Raw genomic sequence first — 19,832 nt, 5'->3', positions numbered from 1 at the left:
TGTGTGGAGAAAAACTACCTAAGTTTTTGTTAAGTTTTTAAGGCTATTTAACTAAGAACAGTTGTTTCAAACTTCCCTTCTGTAAGTTACACTCTGGAACTTGACCTGTGGGGAGACCATTCTGTAGTCGGGGAATTTTTGGAAGTGGGCTTCTGAGGCATGTGCTACAAGATGTGAATACACTTTTAACAAGAAAATTCTAAACAGCAGAGTGAAAAAGCTCATTCTCTGTGAATGCTTTCCTTAGTTGCCATCTGCATTCTACATTGCAATGATGTTGTCCCTCTAGTACCAAAAGTCAGCTGAGGCAATGGAACATGAGGTCTTTACTGTGAATAAGAGCAGCTACTTAGAACCCTTGTAAAATTCCTCTTAGCATATACAGTGTCAATGTAATCCAATGGTCAGAGTATGCTAAATTCTCTCAAAAATATCTGTTTGCCATCTCGAGTACCACACTCATTTGCATTTGGATTTCCTTGTTTGTTATTTTGTTTCCCAGGTGCTGTAACATCCATGTGGATGAATGAACAGTGCAACAGTGTTATTACAGGAGGGGAAGACAAACAAATCATGTTCTGGAAACTGCAATACTAAGTGCCTTTCCCTCCAGTCATTTAAATGAACTCTAATTTTAAACCAAACCTTTTAAAGGAACTTAACTGTGTGCAATGATGGCTGATGAAGTTCAACCAGATAGGAAGCTTTGTTGAACCACAACTTTCTATGTTATGGTGACTTCGCTGAGAGCTCTTAACTTCAATAGAGTATGCATTTGTTTTTCATGGACTATCATACTGAAATTGCTTGTGTAAAATTATATCTGATATGAAATTAAAGACTTATTTTTCTGTAACTAAAGAGCTCTTTACTTGTAGTCATTGTTTGATTTGCATGGAATGTATCATAGCTTGCTGTTTGAACTGCTTTAAAAGAAGAGTCATTTGCATTCTTAATTTAAGCCTTTTAGGGTGTGTGGAGCTTAATGCTGTCATGTCATGTGCAGTCAACCTTTCTTCTTAGTGGAGATGCATGTGATTGTAAATACTGCTTTAAACACTGCAGGAGCTGCTGTTCTGAGTCCCCAGTCTGGGCTCCTAGACAGTCCTTAGCTGTGGCTATTTGCAAAGGCAGAAGGCACAATAAGAACAAATTCTCTCTTGCTTTTTCCTACTCAAAAACAGCACTAATGTATTGGTCTGAAAAAAAGACAAGCAAAAAATTGATCTCCTAACAGACCAGTTACACATACATGTTTTGGGATAAATATTCCCCTAATCCTGTGCCTGAAGTTGGAGCATAAAAGACTAGCACTCCTTCTTTTCCTCATTTATATTACTATCCTTCTCTTAGTAATCTTCAGCATTTTCATGTTTTGTTTAGTGTTCTTAACCTTCTTTAACTTAAATCACCTTTGGGATGGAATTTTAATATGGCATTTAAACAGAGCTGCAGTTCCTGGGTTTATCCAATCCCCCAGCTGTCTTAACCCAGGAACAAAGCATGTTGCACAAGGATTACTTTCTCTGTAGGACTTCAGGGTATCTTTTCCTGGGAAGAGGTGTTCTGCAGTGAAAGACTTGAAATATTTAAAGGGTTTATTTACACCAATAAGCATTTGCATTTGTAATGCTGCTTGAGTATGACTGAAGATCTATTTATTTCTCTTTGCTCTTCCTTACTTCTGTGTTGAAGTGTCCTGGCACTGTGTCCAGGGCAAGTGTTCTACTAAGCTGTGTTCAGTCAGAGATCCTGCCTTGGGTTTGACACCCAATGCCTAGTCCAAAGCACAGCTGTTTCTTGGTACTGTAAAACAATCAGCTTATGGTTAAGCACTGTTCTCTCATTCCCCCAGTCTTTTATTATGCTGGACTGTGAGCTTATTTTTCAGTAAGGTAAGGGTATTAAACCAAAGTAGTATTTATTTCAGCTGCACTACACCCTTGGCTTAGCAGATAACTGGATTTTTATGTAATCAATGAGTGCATGTGGTAAAGCCACTCATGGCAAAAGACTAAGCCATACCATGCACGGGTGCTGCACCAGTCTCAGTCTTTGTTTCGTGTCTACCTGTTTCTTCACCTTTAAATTTATTTATTTCCCAAACAAATCTGTGTGTAGGCAAAGATGATAGAATGTGATTTTTCTACACTTGCCTAGAACTGGCTTGGGTGAATTCTGGATTGTCCTTTGTCACTAGGGGGCCCCCTTCTGAGCTAAACAACATGAAAATAATTCAGAACTGAGGAGGTACAAGCTTCAGGGGCAAACTGCCTCAGAGAATATATACCCTTTCAATTAAACAGGGATGCAGGGTATGCGTAGCTCTTGAGTGCAGCTGAGGTTTTCCTTCTGCTGTAAAGCATGCTCACAAAACAGCCCTTACCCACTGCTTCATTGCCTAAAGCAACCATAGCTTTTTAAAGAGGAAAAAACAGTCAACCCTTCCTTGCAAATTCTTGAATTTATGTACATGCATTTAACCATAAGTTACTCTTTAATGCTAGCTAACATCTGCCTTAAAACAAGAGCTTTTTTATTATTCTTTTACTTCTGGTTGTTATCTGCTATAGCTGGAAATTCTTGTACTGCCATTCTACTGGATTGCCCCAGTCGTTCCAGTGATCTGGCTGATTAAAAAAAAGTGTTGTCATCTTACATTCCTCCAGCATAATGTTGTCCTGGTTTACCTTTTTTTTGAGTTTTAGTTTTAGTCAGATTTGTTCTTAGTAGGGAGTCACAAGATCTAAGTAACAAAAATGCCACTTGTTAAGCTGTAAATAAAGGAGTTTTAAAGTCCAATTAGATGTATAGTCAGCCCTTGCTGACTCATCTGCTCCTAAATAAAAACTGGTTAGAAGCACAGATCAGTGTCTGGGCTCCAGAGATTTCACAGCTAAGCAAAGGAGCTTGGCAAAGCCTTAGAGATCACTGCAGGCACAAGGGCTAGCCCCATGAGGCTGAATTATACCAATGCTACATGAAGCCACCAATTACTGTCAGTGTAGGCTTGCCACAGTGGTTCCAGAGACACATCATTTAGTAACCAAAGTCCCATTATATTGGCGTGCAGAATGAATTTGATCACCTCTCCAGCCTGAAGTGCTGTAATGGTTTTCTCTGGGTTACCATAACTGAGAAATTAATTTGAGAAACAGCAAGCTACATAACAAGACTTCCTGACTGCTGAACTTCAGTCCTTCCTGGAAGAGCAGGTTTCCCAGCCCTGCTTTTCCTAACAACAGGAAAAGCTACAATTAGCTACAGATGCTGATGAAGAAGTGGCAGATGAGACTGTTTATTGCAGACTGCCAAGCTCTGAAGTGTTTGCCTTGCTTTTTGGCGTGATCTCTTATAATCTTTTGCAGTAAATATCCCTTAAATGGACAAGCAAAAAAATAATTAAGATGCCATCACCCCCAGACCCTGGATCCATGTAAGTTCTGAAGAAATAGCTAAAGTGATTCCCCAAATCTGTCTTTACAAAATAATACCTCTGAAGTACTATACTGAACTGAAGTTCTTTGCTTACATTCATGCTGCTCCCAGCTACGAGGAAAAGTGAAGTTCAGTAATCATCGATTTCGTAGCTGAAACCTGGAACAGAGCAGAGGGGGAAAAATACTAAAAGGGCAATCACTAAACTTCAAGTCTCAGTTGAACATGCCTGTAACCCGTTGTGGGGGGCTCATCCCAGTGATCAGCTAAGGCCATCCTGAGCTGCTCACTCACCCTGTCCCACATAAAGAGGGGCAAGAGACTGAAAAGGGCAAAAGCTAGGAAAATTTGTGGATTGCAATAGATGGGAGAACTAAGCAAAGGGAAAATAGGAAGTGGGGAAGGGAAAAAAAGTGATGCAAAGGTAACCGTTCCCCTATTCCCTCAGCAGACTGATGCCCAGACCAACAACTGCCATGGAAAAATTTCCCCCTAATTATTGCTGAGCATAATGTTAAATGCTGTTGAATTTTCCTTTGGCCAGTTTGGGTCAGTGTTCCCAGCTGTGCTCCCTCTCAGCCTCCTGTTGTTCCCTGGGGGCAGGGGAAAGAGTGAGAAGCAGGAGAGGCCTTGACACTGTGCACATGCAACTCAGCAAACACCCTGCTGCGTTATCAGCCCTGCTTTGGTCACAGGACTCCAACACAGCCCCATACCCGCTCCTACAAGAAAACTTCATCCTGGCCAGATCCAGCACACCCAGCAAGCTGCAGGCAGTTTTACAGTAAAATTGCAACTCTGCAATTAGTACATCTTGTAGAACAGCTGGCTGCTATTCCATATGTTAAGCTTAAGCTGTAAAGAGAGTTAAAATAATAAGAGGGCTTGGGTTGGAAGGGATTTAAAGATCACCTAGTTCCCAACTCCCAGCCATGGGTATGGGCACCTTCCACTTGACCAGGTTGCTGGGGTCCCATCCAGCCTGACCTTAAACACTTTGAAGGATGAGGCTTCCACAGCTTCTCTGGGCAACCTGTTCCAGTGCCTCACCACTCTCATAGTGAAGAATTTTTTCCAATAAACACCTCTTATTTAAAGTAGTCCAGAGCTACCCTTCTAAAACATTTCAATATTAAAATGAATAAGTGTTTTTAAATATTTTAAAATATTTTAACTGCATTTTCTACCTCAGTTGTTGGCTGGAACTGACCTTGATAAAACAAGCCTGTTTTAGCTTATCTTAAGTATGTACACACACAGGAGGTAAAGTTTTGGTCATTTATTTGGTTATGTCTGAATCCTTAGAAGAACATGGTTAAGGCGAGAGATAAGCAAATTAGTTACAATTCATATAACAAGTAATAAAAAGATTCGAGTATCTGTACACTACTTTAATTAACCCTTACTTACTGACTGATGCCTTGAGCTATATTCAGCTAGGTGGCATTTTTGTGTAAACAGTATTTACTAGAACAAAAAAATTAACTAGTACTAGCCTTACTTCTAATACACTATTTCAAATCTACTCTTGCAAACAAAAAGCAGTAAAAATACTCATTTGTCTTAGACATACAAAGCACAGCATTGTCCTGGGTAACAGCATGTAGCTTTGCAAGTGATACCTGGTTCCTTTAGTTGCAATGGCTTATAGTAGTAGTAAGCTAAATAAAAGACCTACAAAAAGAAGTCGTAACACAATTGGAATTTCACATTTGTCAAGCATGTAAGGCTGCGAGTTTTACAGTGTGTGAATACACAAGATATGTTGAACGGTGACATTCCCAGCCATTATAGATGCAAATGCTTGATGCAGCATATCTTCTCTCAGCCTCCAGAAAGGCTCATGTGCAGAAGAAAGAGATCACTGAGTATATTAGCCCAAGTTTAGTGGAATCATCATTACATATATGTACACACACATCCATGGTGCAAGTTTAGACTTCAGGAATAGAGTGATCCATCAGGCTCTTCATGATGCTAGTTGCCATCCTAATGAAAAGGAAAAGGCATTCAGGTTGGTAGACAATTACCAAAGACCACTCAAGCTTTGTCATTGCCAGCCCTTTAATACAAACCAGAAGCTGGACTTTCACTCCACTGTTTTTTGACAAGTTGTTACAGACAGCTGCACCAAACTGCACACCCAGATGAAAGAGAAGCCGACAATACTCAACACTTCTATAAGCACCTGAGCTGTGTTGTTGGTAGCTTTCAGGGTATGGATATGTGTGCAAGCAGGGCACAAGCACAAAGGAAGGAGAGCAGAGGGAAAGGTGGCTGCTCGACTGAAAACTACTTTGTAGAAAGAGGATACCAAGCCAAAGGGGTTAAACGAAAAAAAACCACAGGAATTAGTTGCACTGCAAACAACATCTTAGTTACAAGGTAACAAATACTTGTAGTATCCAATTCTCAGAAATTCAGGCTCAGTCAAAAGAAGTCTAGAAAAGGTTTTTTTCCAGAGAGGAAAAGGCAAAGGGTTATCACAAACAGAATAGGTTAAAAACTGTACCAACACACATCAGTTTGACCAAAATATCAGATTAAACAAATTTTCAGGCACCCCCACCCCTCCTTCAGTCTTCAAGTAAAGGTTGGAATTAGGTCTTATCACGAGTACACTTCATAGTCACTGTCCATTTGATTATAATTAACACCACGGCTGCTTTGTATTACCTACCTCTTTATTATGTAGTCATAAATACTGGAAGGCATGACAGTGATGGTCACTACATTTCCAGCTGTTGCCAAGATGTCTGCAACCTGTGAGTCCTGTTAGTAACCAGAAGTCATATGAGCAACATAACTCAAGCTGACTAAAAAAGCAGCAGTTCAAGAGCTTTTTCTAGACACATTTCATGTGGCTTTGAGACCCCCCCCCACCCCAGCTCCTTGTTTGGAGCGCTCAACTTTCAGGACAAATCACTGAAACTGCAACATCACTTTACAGATGTTTGATTATGAGTATCTTGCATGAACTGACAAGAGAAGGGACACAGATGTCATACACAATTCCTGCTAAAATTTGATGCAGGTTGGAAGGAGGAAGTGTACCCTTCATTTTGCCACCAAGGTTGGACTACAGAGATAAAAACAGAGGGCCAGCCTTGCCAGGTAGAGGCAGAGAGGATGAGAATAAGCTGCCCTGACATGCAATACAAAACTGCATAGAAGCCCAAAACATCTATATCTCTCCAGTCAAGTCACATCATGACTTGTTATGATTTATTATGAGTTATTATTTTATGAACACTAAACAACATTGTACAGCCTTTTCTCCCTCTCCAAAACACTATACAAACAGCTATCCACACCCCCCCACAGTAGTTATTTTACCTTCAACCCAATTACATTCTGGCCATTAATTTCACAGATGTTGTGCTCTGTCAGAAGTCCATTTCTTGCAGCAGAACTGTCTTTCACTATTGAGGTTATTTTTCCATTCTTGAATATGAAACCAACATGCCCTGTGCTGTCCTTATGCATGGTAATAATGCGTTCAAAAGGTCTAAAAAGACATTTAAAATACAAAGCAATGTCTTCAGTCTACTAAACCACTGAAAAAACCACATGCTATTTTAACATCTTTAGCTTATAAAAATAATTGTACTCTAAGGGACCCATATGTTTTCTATAATGAAGTTGTTTGGTTTAACTTCATTTTGTTCATATTGTTGTACTAAAATATACTTGTTTATAAACCTTACATGTTTTCCCTGTTCTACAGATATTTCACCCTCTGGATTAGTAACAATAATCCCCAACAATATCCTCCCACCCACTGCCCCAACCAAACGTCCATTAAAAATTAAGGTCTCTACAAACATTATAAAGTTGCTAAAATAGCACAGGCAGTTTTAACAACTGTAGCTAGGCCACAGGATTCTGAGTACAAAGCTTCCCCAACAACATTTCTACTACTTTGGGGACAATAAACCTTTAAATTGTGTCTTAACAAGGCAGTAGATATAGGAAGGGGGTGGCATGTTGGGCACAGAAGTGGTAGAGCAGAGAATCTACTGCCACAGTATTTTAATTCAGTGTTTGAGGTAACTGCCCTGATCAAAGCAGTTGCTCTCCTCTGAATCAGGCTTGGTTCTTAAGCAAGAAGGAACATGGAAAAAGCTTTGAGGCATATACTTAGTCACATGAAGTATCATCTGTCTTACAGCAGCCTACAGGCCTTATGTTGAATCTGACCTGTTGTTACTACACACAATTAGTTACAAGATCATTATTTAAAAACATATTGGGTCATCAAGCATGCTTTTAATAAAACTGGCATTAATCCTATGTAAGCAATAGAGTTCACGAGAAAAGCTATCATGCTACATAAAATGCAAATGAATTAATATAGAAAACATTTTGTTACCCTCTTTTATTGCTGACTTTCACTTATACTAAATGAAAAAACTTCTATCTGAAAAAAAGCACAGAACTCTTCAATTCAGAGTTTAAATTTAACTCGTGCCATCTCTCACTCACTAGTTTATCTTGGAAAAATGTTACACCGCATCATGCCTGGGAAGTTTACAAGTTAGGAACCACTTTGATTGTTCCCCACAAAAGGGAACATCTCTGAAGATCTTTACTGATGAAGTACATGGACAAACAGATTTTGTTAAACCTGCTCAAGCAAGGGGAGACCCAAACCCCTCTGAATTACTCAGAGATGAATAATGGCAGATTTGTATCTGCAGTTGGCTTTACCTGTCCCGAATGATCATTGAAATCCTTTCTGCAGATGCCTGTTTCAGAACTTTATGTGCTTTATCAGAACTCCATCCTGCACAATTTTCACCATTGATCTGCAGAATTTGGTCCCCAAACCGCAGGCCAGCAAGGGATGCTGGAGAGTTTGCCTGAACTAACTGGACAAATATACCCTACAAAAAAAGGGGGAAAAAAAGGAAGGGGAGTAGAAGGGGAAGTTCTTGCTTAAAGAGGAAGACCAGTCACAGAACACACAGCCCCCAAAGTTTCCCATTCTACACAATATCAGCCAAACAGACAAGACAGAAGGACTTGCTAATTATCTCTTCTTAAGGGGCACTTTTGAAATGTCAGTTTTTTTCTAGACGTACTTAAAAGTCTGACAAATAATTAGTGTCAGAACAAAGTTCAAAAACAAGCAAATCTGTCTAGATTATTATTAAATATTATATTAATATTCAAATTTTTTAAAAACCATGAGCATAACATTACAGTCTTAAGCAAAGGGGTAAATACTTGTCTGTTCTAACAGGTGTTACAAAACTATTTCTAGTCAAAGTACCCCTAAAAACAAAGAATATCAAAGCAAATTACAAATAATACCTTTGGGAGCAAGGGATGTTAAAAAACAAAAAAAAACCACCACCACTTCATGCTATTTTAAGAAAACCTCATTTTCTGCATAAGAAGAACTACAGAAAAGTATTTTAACCCTATATGCTACCTTCAGTACAATTTTTTTAAAAACATTCAGATTAAACAACTTAAATAGTTTAAGCACCTTTAATAAAGAAGGAGATACTTCTAAGCTGTGGACAGTTCTCTGCATACTGCTGAACATTAAGTACTGCTCAGTGTTTCTACAAAAATAAAGGCAAGAACTCCTGAACTAATAAAAAGTATCACAGCAACCACACAAGGACAAGTTCACACTCCAAAGTGAAACAAAAAATATTGTATGTATTTTTCAGGTCTTATAAAACACATAGCATTAAACTACAGATGTAAATTCAGATCCTAGTCCAGAGAGCTGGAAATCTAGTTACAAGTCTAATGAAGGACTTTAAAATTCTGGCAACAGATAAGAAACTATTATACAGAAAAGTATTTTGTGACCACACACTAACTTCAGTACTAATATAGTCCAGTAGTAAAATCTCTAGAGGCAAAAGCAACTTCTACACTTACATTATCAACAGACTTAAGGCGAAGTCCAATTCTACCATCTTGATCTTTACACAGAATTGCTTCACGGATGCCTTGCTTAATTTCTGCTCTGCGAATTCCAATATCATTTCCAGTCACTGGAGCTACCATGTAATTAGTGGAAGGTCGTGTTACCAGTTGCTGATTAAAACAAAACAGCCAGACAACTTAGTTTCAGCTTTTAAGAATAACTATATGTTAGTTTGTATGAAGTGATATTTTAAAAAAACAACACACAAAACAAGCCACAACACCAGGTCTCCCCCACCCCCTCCCAACACTGGAAATGGACTGCTCAGTTTCAAAACAGACTAAAATAGGCACTGTTACTTAAATAATTCACCTCTCAGTGAAGTATGGTACTTAAGGCAAATAATAATCTGCTCTCTAGAATGCCAGATACACATTTAGTCTTCACACCTTTGTTTTCTAAAATATGCTTGACTGGTACCTACACCCTGTGGCTGAGCAGCTGCCACTGCTAAGTTTCTCTGCACCTCTTCCTCATTGAGGCTCAGGCCCATATACTGAGAAAGTTCGGGATACAGTCTGGGGTACAAGCCTAGAGGAGAAAAACAAAACAAAAATCAATACAACTGTTGGTTTAACAAAAGGAGCAGTTAACTGCTTTTACATACACAATTACTTCAACAAATCTTCTGCTGTTGTAATGACTTAATTGGAAAATTATGACAGAAGACCCACTTGAATCAGAATTGTTATTCTGGCCTGGTTTAGAACAGTAACCAGACAAGCAACACTTCTGAGATAAAAAACTTAACTAACTTTCAGTTTCAGTTACTCTATTCACCCTTTACAACATAACAGTAAGAGGCATGGTGACGTTCCAAAACCAACACTGTGCTGCCTTCCATGAGGACACACCCTTAAACTCTAGAACTTCTGGGCAATTAATTAGTGGAGAACTACTCTCCCTCACTCTAAATGAGGTGTGCTGAAGAAGACACACACAGACCTTCTACCAAGTTCAAAACAGCACTTGCAAGAGGTATACATGCCAAGGATATTCCAGATCCAAGGCATGGGAAGGTTTCTGCAGAAGCCTCCTGGTTCTAAGGTTCACACTACAGTCTGCTCTGAGTCTTTGTGAGAAAGTAGCTGTCATTCTCTCACAGCTTCAGACTGAAAGGGGCTTTATACACGTCTCTCAACAATACAAAACACACAGACTTTAAAATATCCCTCTATACCCACACAGAGGGAGGTGCTAGGGGTGGGAGGAAAGGAAGTTGAAGTGATAGACTTGTCAGAACCTTGAGCTGAACAACTCTGGAAATAAACTTAATATTGCTCTTGACATTCCACAGATCATTAACTGGTGCCATTTAACAAGTGCCAGTTATGAGAGCTCTTAAGAGTCCCTCTGACATTCTCATTAGATGAGTAGGGATAGAAAAAGCTGCTTGGAGAGAGAGACAGTGGAAAGGAGGGCTTCAGAAGCAACCAGACTCGCCAGTACACAAAGCTTAGGTTTCTAGTGTCCATTTATGGCTATAAATGTATAAAAACAGCTATTATAAGAATCTATGTCTGACCAGCAACGGAAAGTAACTCTTCTGGGAAGGAGCAAAGGTCATTGCAAGGTGAATGCCAGTATAAACAAGAGATTTTTTTGCTCTTTAATATGCTGCTTTGCATGAGAGCTGTCTGATCATATTTCTGGAATAATCTACTAGCTTATAGTTTCATCAATATTGATTAAAAAGCTTTTGATGAATAAGTTTCCTATTTTCCTTACTTTTTCAAGCTCCTGGGATTATGTATAAACACAGCACAATACTTCTGCAGCTACCAGTTCTTCTGTTTTGTTCTTTAATAGAGATCACAACACAGGATGCATCTTTGCTAGCTGAATTACATTCTCATTTAGTGTTCCAAATAATGGAACACATAGAAGAACACAAAAACTCCTGATGCTGTATAGTCTCCTGTTTCCATCAGGACAGAAGCATTTCCAGTGGGTCTGGCATATCTTACAGATGATGTAAGTCCTTCTTTTATTTGGGATATATTGAATGATTAATCACTCTTAAGCCACAGAATTTCAGAGCAATTCACACACAAACTGATGTCAAAATTTACTTTGGTTCCTGCTGGTCAAATACTTGCAGGATAATTTGAACTTCAGACAGCAGTAAAAATGCTGCAAGGACTGCTGAAGCAAACTCAGATCTGGTCTGGTGAGGTTAGGCCAGATCCACCACAGGCAACTCTGGTGAGCTATGCAAACTCCTGCCTTAAAGTCACTGTAGATACAGAAGCACCCAGAGGAGAACTAGAGACAAAGTTCCATCCACCAGCCTTTAATAACTGATCAGACAGCATTCCTGACCACCATTCCAGCACTGATGCTGGTCTTGCCGGTTAGAGGATTTAGGCCTTTTAGACCAGAGTAATTCAGTAAAGCAGAGCTCTAATCTCAAACATATCTATGCACCTTTGTGGATGTACATGTGCATGGGAGAAAAGATGGAGAAAGTACAAGCACAAATCATTCAGCTTTAGATTTGATGGATTTCCACCACACATTTGATTCCAAAATCTGCTGGGGAAGCTTAATGTTGATTGCACGACAAGATTAAGTGCCAGTTTCCTGGGCACTTCTCTTGTTGACAGGCATTTGTCTTTGTCCAAAGGAGACTCCTGTGTAGTGGAAAGACTCTGACTCACACTGTCCTCTAAAAGCTTACAAACACATATGTGATAAATAAGGACAACTAAGTGTCTGAGGTAAGAGCTAACAGAGCTCAAAGGTACCAATGTCAAATCTTGTTATGCTAGGCTCACTTGGAAAAGGTTGCAAAAAGAGAAGGGTGACTGCTTGCCACAACTTCCTTTTAATAAGCGAATACTGTTTTTTGACTCCTATAGCACCATACTGAGGTGGGTGTTGGCATTTCCAAAATGGAAATGTAAACAGGGTAACATTTATTTCCCTTTGTAAATAGGGTAACATTTATAGCTATTTTTGACTGTACTGTTAACTCTGGGACTTCAGAACTGCTTTCAGCAACATTAGGATACTACGCTGTACATGAGCTTACCTCCATCACTAGGAATTGGAGCAGAGGCTTCAGACAAGATTGCTGGATTAGCTGGATTTGAAGAAAAGGCAGTCTGAGCCTAAAAGCAAAGAAACTTACATATGTTATCTTGTATAAGACAAAAATAAATCTTGATTATGCAGGCAGGACACTTAATATTTTCTTTTTTCTTGTACATGCTAATTCATCTTGAAGTAACAAAGTCAAGCTTTTTAGGCAAAATAAACAGCTTCAATACAACATGCTATAATAGTATCAAAACTACTTTGGCAGATCAACTCACATCTTCCCCAAAGACAAAGCTACAGTGATAATGCAGAAAGTCTTTCCTGTCAACCTGTTCTGTTTACGTCATCAAGCAAGTTAAAAAGCCAAAGGAAACATTACCTTTGTCCAACAAAGCTTGTAACTAAGTTTTGTGGTACAATCTTTGGCAAAGTGTTTTGCAATTGCTTTTTTCAGCTGCATAGCAACAGTTTTACTTCTTCACACCATCTGCAGACATTATTAGTGAGATCCATAGTTCTTTTCAGGTGTCAAGTTCTACTTGTCAGTGCTACTAGCATAATATTTTCTGAAAGAAACGGATCTTCCAATATGATTTTTCTACAGCACTTGCCACTACAATGAACACATTAAGCTTTATTTCTGTATTTCTGACTGGCTTACTTTACTAAGTTCTCTTATATTTGTGAGTCAGTTTCCTTCCTTCTCAATACATCAGCTCTATTTTTTGGCCTTGTGTGCTCATGGCCAGTGAAAAATACAGCCTTAGAGAGGCTCCTTAAGCATGATGGAAATAGCTATCCCAGTAACTTTCCTGAGGTTGAATTTCAAAAGTGGGGGTGGGGGGGACTGTGGGAGGAAGTACTCAATGCATAGTGAAACATTATGCTGAACAGAACACATAAATTTTCTAACACAACATGACAGTCAAATTACTTCATTATGTTAAGGAAACACTTAAAAATAGAAGACTTCTCAGTCCTGTACACTCCAGGAAGCCATCTTTAAAAAAAAGTTTCACAGCAGGAATGAGTCATTATTTAGCAATATCACATGTATTTAGAAGCACAGGCTCCAACTCAAATGATGGACAAAAAGAGTAGGCTAGAATAATATTTAATGTAACAAATCTGTTTGTTTTAGCCAGCAGTCATTTGAATCTTACTCACTCATTGCAGATACAGTTCTTTTACCACTCTGCCCCCTTTTCTCCTAGGAATGCTCTCAGACTCTTTTAAAGAGACAGCAGTCTTATAATGCATTTTTTGGGAGAAGGACATATGAGAAAAGGCTGAGAGAAAGAAGTTTTTTAAAATGAGGGTAGTTAAGCAATGGAACATGTTGTCCAGAGAGGAGCTAGATACCCCATCCTTGAAGCATTCAAGGTCAGGTTACACAAGGCTCTGAGCAAAGTGGTAGAGTTGAGTATGTCCCTGCTTGCTGCAGGGGACTTTTACCCAAACTATTCAGTGAGTCTATGATAAGTATCAGTGAAATTACTGATTACATTTATGACAATTTTCAACTGTAATACATAAACTCTAGCAGTTGGTTAATAAAAGGCCAATGGAGCACATTCTTGGCTTCAGGCTACTTAATTTTCAGTTCAGCATTATCAGACTGTAGATAAAGGACTGTGGTTACATAATAAGAATGGAGTGGGTGGACATAACAAGGAGAAATCCCAGTATAGCACCCACAACTTCAAAAGCCCCACCCCACATATACAAACACAGATGAGACAAGGCACTGCACTTTGGGACAGCACAGGAGAGTTAAGAAGCTGTGCTTGCAGTTTGCTTGATTTGCTTCCCAATGAAAACAGCAAGAAGAGAAGTAGCAGCTACCTTAAAACACACTATAACTCTTTGCTGTTGTTTCAACCAGGAAGGAATGTGGGTTAGGTTCAGGAAAAGATAAAATGCTGAAGAAAGTAAGGAAACTCCTTGTGAAATACATCCACACAAAATTTCTCAGAGTTTTTAATTGATTAAAGTGTTTATCATTATTTTGTTTCACAGATATTGTTTAGTCCTCATCATGTCTAATAATAAAACTACCAATATTCTTACACATAAAGTGTTTGGCACAAAGCTGATAATCTTGGACGTAACTGTGAGAACTGGTCACTACCATGAAATAGCCAGAGGACAAGTCTGATTCCAGATGGCATTAAGACAGTCAGTGCTTTTTTTGTTTTGTTTTTCTTTTGTACTCCAATGACCACAGTAACTTTCTGCCACAGATTTGGACACTGGGAATGAGATGCAGCAGATTTATTAGTTTAGACATCAAGTCAGGGTGGAAGTATGTGAAGAAACTGGTTATATTCATCTACTTAAGACGATGTACTTATACTTCAAGAAACCCAAATGTATTAAAGACAAATGAACACATAAAGTTAAAGAAATATATCCAGGTGGTAAAATAAGCATTAATCACATTAGATCAAGCTACAAAGTAAGCAGGTTGTCTTTTCCCTTCCGGAGTGAGATGGCAAAACAAGTTTTCAACTACAGTAAGTCTCTCCTTTCCTGGATTAAATATCAGATATACTATTGTCATCAGAACTCATTTTTTTTAAAGTCCACCATACCTGAATAACTTTGTCCACCTTCAGATCTTCTAGGGAAGGATAGAGAGACATTTTGATGAAGTCTTACTGGGTAGAGGGCAGACTAGAAAAAAAATAAATGGGAAAGCAAACAACAGGATTAGCTTTCAAATATTTACTGAGTTTAACTCCTTATTTTTTAAAATAAATTAACCAGACTAAGTGCTAAATAAGTGTTCTGTGACCTGCCAGTCAGCAGTAAAGATACCTGGGACTACAGATGAATTCCATTAAGACTACCCATTTAATCTGTTATCAGTCACAGCCTTTGGCTAATAGGATTTATTTAATATACTTAGCAGTGTCAAAGTTTAGGTCTCAAGAATGAGAAAACATACACAGAGAAAAACATTTCACAGGAAGCAGAGAGACTTTAGGAGGCCAAGATGGAATTATGATGAGGATTAAGAGGAAAAACCTAATCACCCTCCTCCCAACAGGGACAGTATTTTATATACAACTGCGGAAGCTTCCACTGTTGTCTAAAATATTTAAACACTTTCAACACTTCTAATATTCCACTGACCTGCTTTTGGCTGGGACAGAGCTAATGTTCTTCCTAGTGCTGTGTTTTGGGTTTAGGATGAGAATATTAATAACACACTAATTGTTTTCACTGTTGCTAAAAAGTGTTTATACTAAGTCAAGGGCTTTTCAGTTTCTCACGGCCTGCCAGTGAGAAGACTGGAGAGGCACAAAGAGCTGGGAGGGGACACAGCCAGGAGAGCTCACCCAAACTGGCCAAAGGGATACCATGTGGCATCATGCTCCATATATAAACTGGGGGGAAACTTGGCCAAAGGCATGGGCATTGATCAGCAAGTGGTGACCAGTGGCAACGTGCATCACTCATTTTATATATTCCAATTCTTTTAATAATTTTTTCTTTCTTTTCTGTCACATTAAACTACCTAGTTACATCAACATGGTTTATTACATCAACCCATGACTTCTCACTTTACTCTTCTGATTCTCTCCCCCCACTTTGCTGGGGCAGGAAGAATCAGCAAGCAATTTTGTGGCACTCAGCTGCTGGCTGGGGGTTAAATCATGAGATCCAGCAAGAAGCCACTAGAGAGAACTGGCTTCCCATGTCCATTTGCAACACATTAATTGAAGCAAGAGACCTGTATAAACTAGGAAGATTCAGTCAGTGGTGAGTTTCAAAACACAGAAATTCCAGGCTGGCTGTCACGCGATGTTCAGAGAGCTCTGTGACAACTTATCAGGAAGTAAAGAAAAAAAACAAGGGGAAAAAAAACCTAAAAAAAAATAAACCTCTTCACGTGATATTTTAAGGTATCATGCTGACATCCAGTTCTGCTAGAGCCAGTCACCTGAGGCTTCAGGAAATCCCACTTTTCCAGAGTTCCTTAACTCACACTCTCACTGAGATCATCTGAACTTCTGAAACCCACAATAAAACATTCCACATCAGTACATGGGAACATTTTAGTAAGAGGGATGAAGAGCAACATAACCAGAAGACACCAAAATGTGATATGTTTTGCATGTCACAGAAGGTACTGAGAACACAGTTAATACAGAATTTTTATTAAAAGTCTTTGGTTTGGGGATTCATTTTCTCATCCAGAGAAAAGAGGTTCTTATTAATGTAGCAATTTAGCAAAAAAATCAGACTAAAAGTGACCATTGCATAAATCCCTGAGCTATTGCTTTAAGTGCAGATACGAAGTCCATTTCTAAATGAACACCACACACACAGATGCCTAATGTGATACTGCAGTAACACAATAGACATCTCTTCATATTACACCAAATTCATCAACAGCTTTTATGCTTGTTCAGCAGTGCTCAACAGCACCAGTATCATGTCAAACTGCAATTAAAACTTAGAAAAAGCATGCCCTAAATCTGACAGATCTAAACTGTAAACAAATAGTCTGTTATATTGCACTAATTAATTGCCACTGACTTTTCAGGTTAATTGTTGCAACTCTACCAAACATAGTTAAAGCCCAGAAACTATAAATTAAACACACATATTTAAGGCCAGCCTGAAGTTCTGCTTTAATCCAGAATTGACCTGAAACAATGAAATGCTTTTGCTCATCCAAAATGGGTAATAGCAAACATAAGCCAAAGTCCTTGGTCAGGTAAGTGGTTCCTGGATGTTCCATTCTGCTGCTCACACCAATCAAGGCACACACAGCATCTCCTTTTGTGCTACAGCTGCCCTGGTAGACTCAGGTGCTGGTCCCAGCACTGGCACATGTTCAAAGTCAGCACACCCCTGGCAGCAAGCAGGAAAAGAGGGCAGGCCAAGGACAGTGTGTTCCCAAAGGAGTCACCCCACAGCAGGGAGAGGAGGGGCACAACAGCAGCACTTTGCAGGTGGTGATCTCTGGCATGCACAGAGCTGCAGAGCACAGCACACAGAGTGCTTGGTCCCCTGCCCCAGTGACCAACTTCCATGGAACACCCTGGCCAGCTTTATTTCTCCTCCACAGACCAGTCTCTGCACACAATTACTTGGTTATGCTTGTCAGAAAGGCAGCCTTCTGCTAGTTTATAAAGAGGTGCACAGTGCTTTCTGTAGAAAAGCATCAGCAAAGCTGAACACAGAGTAGTGTTCAGATTACAGAAAACAACACTCCAGAAGTTTATCCTGCCCTTGACAACCTCCTCAGCCTGCCCTCCCCAGCCAAGGGTTAACAAACCCACATGTTTGTCACCAAGGACCTGCTGGGGTGGCTCCCTTGTCACCAGTTCCTGGTTTTGGTTTTCCAACTAAATAGCCAGAGTAACAGTCACCACTGTAACTGCATTCAGTGAGCTCATAACTTTGCATATGTAACACAAATACCCCATGTTAGATAATGTGAGAGTCACAAGAACGTTGTATTTAGTTTAAAAAAGGATTTTTAAGTAACAATTGCCACAGTCAGGGACCACCAGGAAGAACTTCTCCACGACTTCTGTGCAATGTTATTCACAGTATAAACACGAATTTCAGCTAGTGCTCTAATGGCTTTAGGCACTAGGCAGTGGATACCACAAAACGTGAGTCACTACAACCTCCTCTTCTCTCTTAAAAAAATCTACACCAACATCAGAATCACCTTCCCCAATCATTTCCATCCTTCCACGTACTTTGAGGAGACCAAGTGTTTAGAGACGTAGAAGTGAAAACAAAAGGAAGGGCATGGGGCAGGAGCTGTAACTCAGCTGGCGACCCGCAAAACCTGGCAATAAAAACCTCGCCCCTCTCTTGAGTACACTCGGCTGGAAAGTCTGACCGCCCCTGCCAGCACTAAGGAGATCCTGTTTGCCAAAGGGAAGTACCGGGCTACCGATGGGAGAAGCATGAAAGGCGTCACTCGTGACAGCCTGAGCCTGCCAGCAGGAAGTCTCGAAGGTGGGAGCGATCCCCAATTGCTTTCGGTGGGAGGAGACGCGCTCCCCGACACATTCTTCAGGTCGGAAAGCACGAACACAACACAGGATGGTCCTGCTAAACGCCAACCCGGCCAGCCTGTAGTAGCTGCTGTCTTTGAAAGCACCAGCAGCCAAAACTGTGGGAAGGGGAAAAAAAACAAAACAAAAAAACGCCACCCCATATGTCCTCCTCCTGTAGCCCTTGGAAAAAGTACAGCAGCCCACAGTGTTGGCACTGGAACACTGGTTCCAGAAATTAAAAGCTTATGAGCCCCAAAGTTCATCTTTAAAGCAGATCGAGGACAACACCTCCCGAAGGTCAGGCTGAGACATCACGAATGCAGGAACGGTTTCGTAAGACACGTTCTCCTCTGGTAACTCAGTATTTCCCTTCTGATACACATCTCATTAGCCTGGGAGCAACTGCCCTCATTAAGCGCCCAGCTCCGAAACCTGCTGCCTCCATTTCAGACCTGAAGCAGGGCTCGCCCGTCTCAAAAGGCCCGTCCTACCTATCACTCCACCACTGCAGCACCTTTCAGCCCGTCTCAAGAGAACTCGATACAAAAGCCTCCCCGGGCAGTGGCCGCGGAGCCCCCGAGGGGCCAGCAGACGCTCCCCGAGCCGCGGGCCGGGCACAGACAGTCACACAGGGCCTTACCCGGCGCCGCTTTCCCTGCCCGCGGGCGGAGCAGCCCCTCGGGCCGGCTGGAGCCTTTCCCCGGCCGGCTGCGGGGAGCGGCGGCCCCGCAGGAGCACGGCACGGCTCCGCGGCCGGAGCGGACACCGACACCGCCCTGGCAAGCGGCACAGCGGGGCCGCCTCGGCCCCCTCCCCGCTCCGCCATGCCCGGCCCACAGCCCCCCTCCCGTCCCCGAGGAACGCACAAAGGGCCGCTGGGAGGGCACCCCGCCCGCCGGCCCCTCGCTTACCGCCGGCCCAGGGGTGGTTGGTTGCCGTCCGTCGGGGCCCGCAGCACGGAGAGGGGCGGCGGCAGCGGCTCCCCTGGATCCCGGCAGCGCCGCTATGAGCGGAGCGGGGGCGGCGGCGGAACTGGCCCGGCCTGCGCATGCTCCGGCGGCGGCGGGGAAGGGGCCGGGGCCGGGGCCGGGGCCGCGGTCGGGTTTGAAGGCGGCTGAGGGGCGGAGGGGAACGGGCGGGGTGGTGGTGCCCTCTGGCCGCTTGTCTCATGTAGAATTCTGCAGTCATCAAGGCTGGGAGAGATCTTCAGCGTCATCCAGTGCATCGGTCTACCTGGCACTACCGCTGTAACCACTGAACCACATCATCCAGCGCCAGACCCAGACACCTTTCAACACCTCCAGGGATGGTGACTCCACCACCCCCCTGGACAGCCTGTTCCAGCGCCTGACCACTCTTACAGTGAAAAC

At 41.3% G+C, this 19,832-nt stretch overlaps 2 protein-coding genes across 2 annotated transcripts in view; one reads left to right on the top strand and one right to left on the bottom strand.

Moving 5' to 3' along the window:
- The window catches only part of NSMAF (neutral sphingomyelinase activation associated factor), a 45,426-nt gene extending 40,322 nt beyond the window's left edge, over positions 1-5,104 (top strand). The window contains exon 31 of the mRNA XM_033052474.2: positions 503-5,104. Coding sequence (XP_032908365.1) covers positions 503-597 — 95 coding nt within the window. The 3' untranslated portion in view covers positions 598-5,104. The remainder of the gene's footprint in view (positions 1-502) is intronic.
- LOC116992651 (syndecan binding protein) lies at positions 4,703-19,500 on the bottom strand. The gene is made up of 9 exons (XM_033052488.1): positions 19,374-19,500; positions 15,025-15,106; positions 12,423-12,501; positions 9,813-9,919; positions 9,340-9,498; positions 8,149-8,324; positions 6,775-6,946; positions 6,119-6,210; positions 4,703-5,427 (listed from the first exon to the last, which is right to left on the bottom strand). The coding sequence occupies exons 2-9, from the start codon at positions 15,073-15,075 to the stop codon at positions 5,373-5,375; spliced, it is 891 nt and encodes a 296-aa protein (XP_032908379.1). The 5' UTR covers positions 15,076-15,106; positions 19,374-19,500; the 3' UTR covers positions 4,703-5,372.
- Positions 19,501-19,832: the final 332 nt, after the last annotated feature.

This window comes from Catharus ustulatus, chromosome 1 (assembly GCF_009819885.2).
Source record: "Catharus ustulatus isolate bCatUst1 chromosome 1, bCatUst1.pri.v2, whole genome shotgun sequence".
NCBI lineage: Eukaryota > Metazoa > Chordata > Aves > Passeriformes > Turdidae > Catharus > Catharus ustulatus.
This window is presented reverse-complemented; position numbering and strand designations above follow the sequence as displayed.

Coding starts and splice junctions, on each gene's coding strand:
- LOC116992651 (XM_033052488.1), bottom strand. CDS start 15,075: ATGTCTCTCTATCCTTCCCTAGAAGATCTGAAGGTGGACAAAGTTATT. Junction 9,920..12,422: donor TCCAATTCCTAGTGATGGAG/GTAAGCTCATGT, acceptor TTTCTCCTCTAG/GCTTGTACCCCAGACTGTAT. Junction 6,211..6,774: donor AGAATGTAATTGGGTTGAAG/GTAAAATAACTA, acceptor GGTTACTAACAG/GACTCACAGGTTGCAGACAT.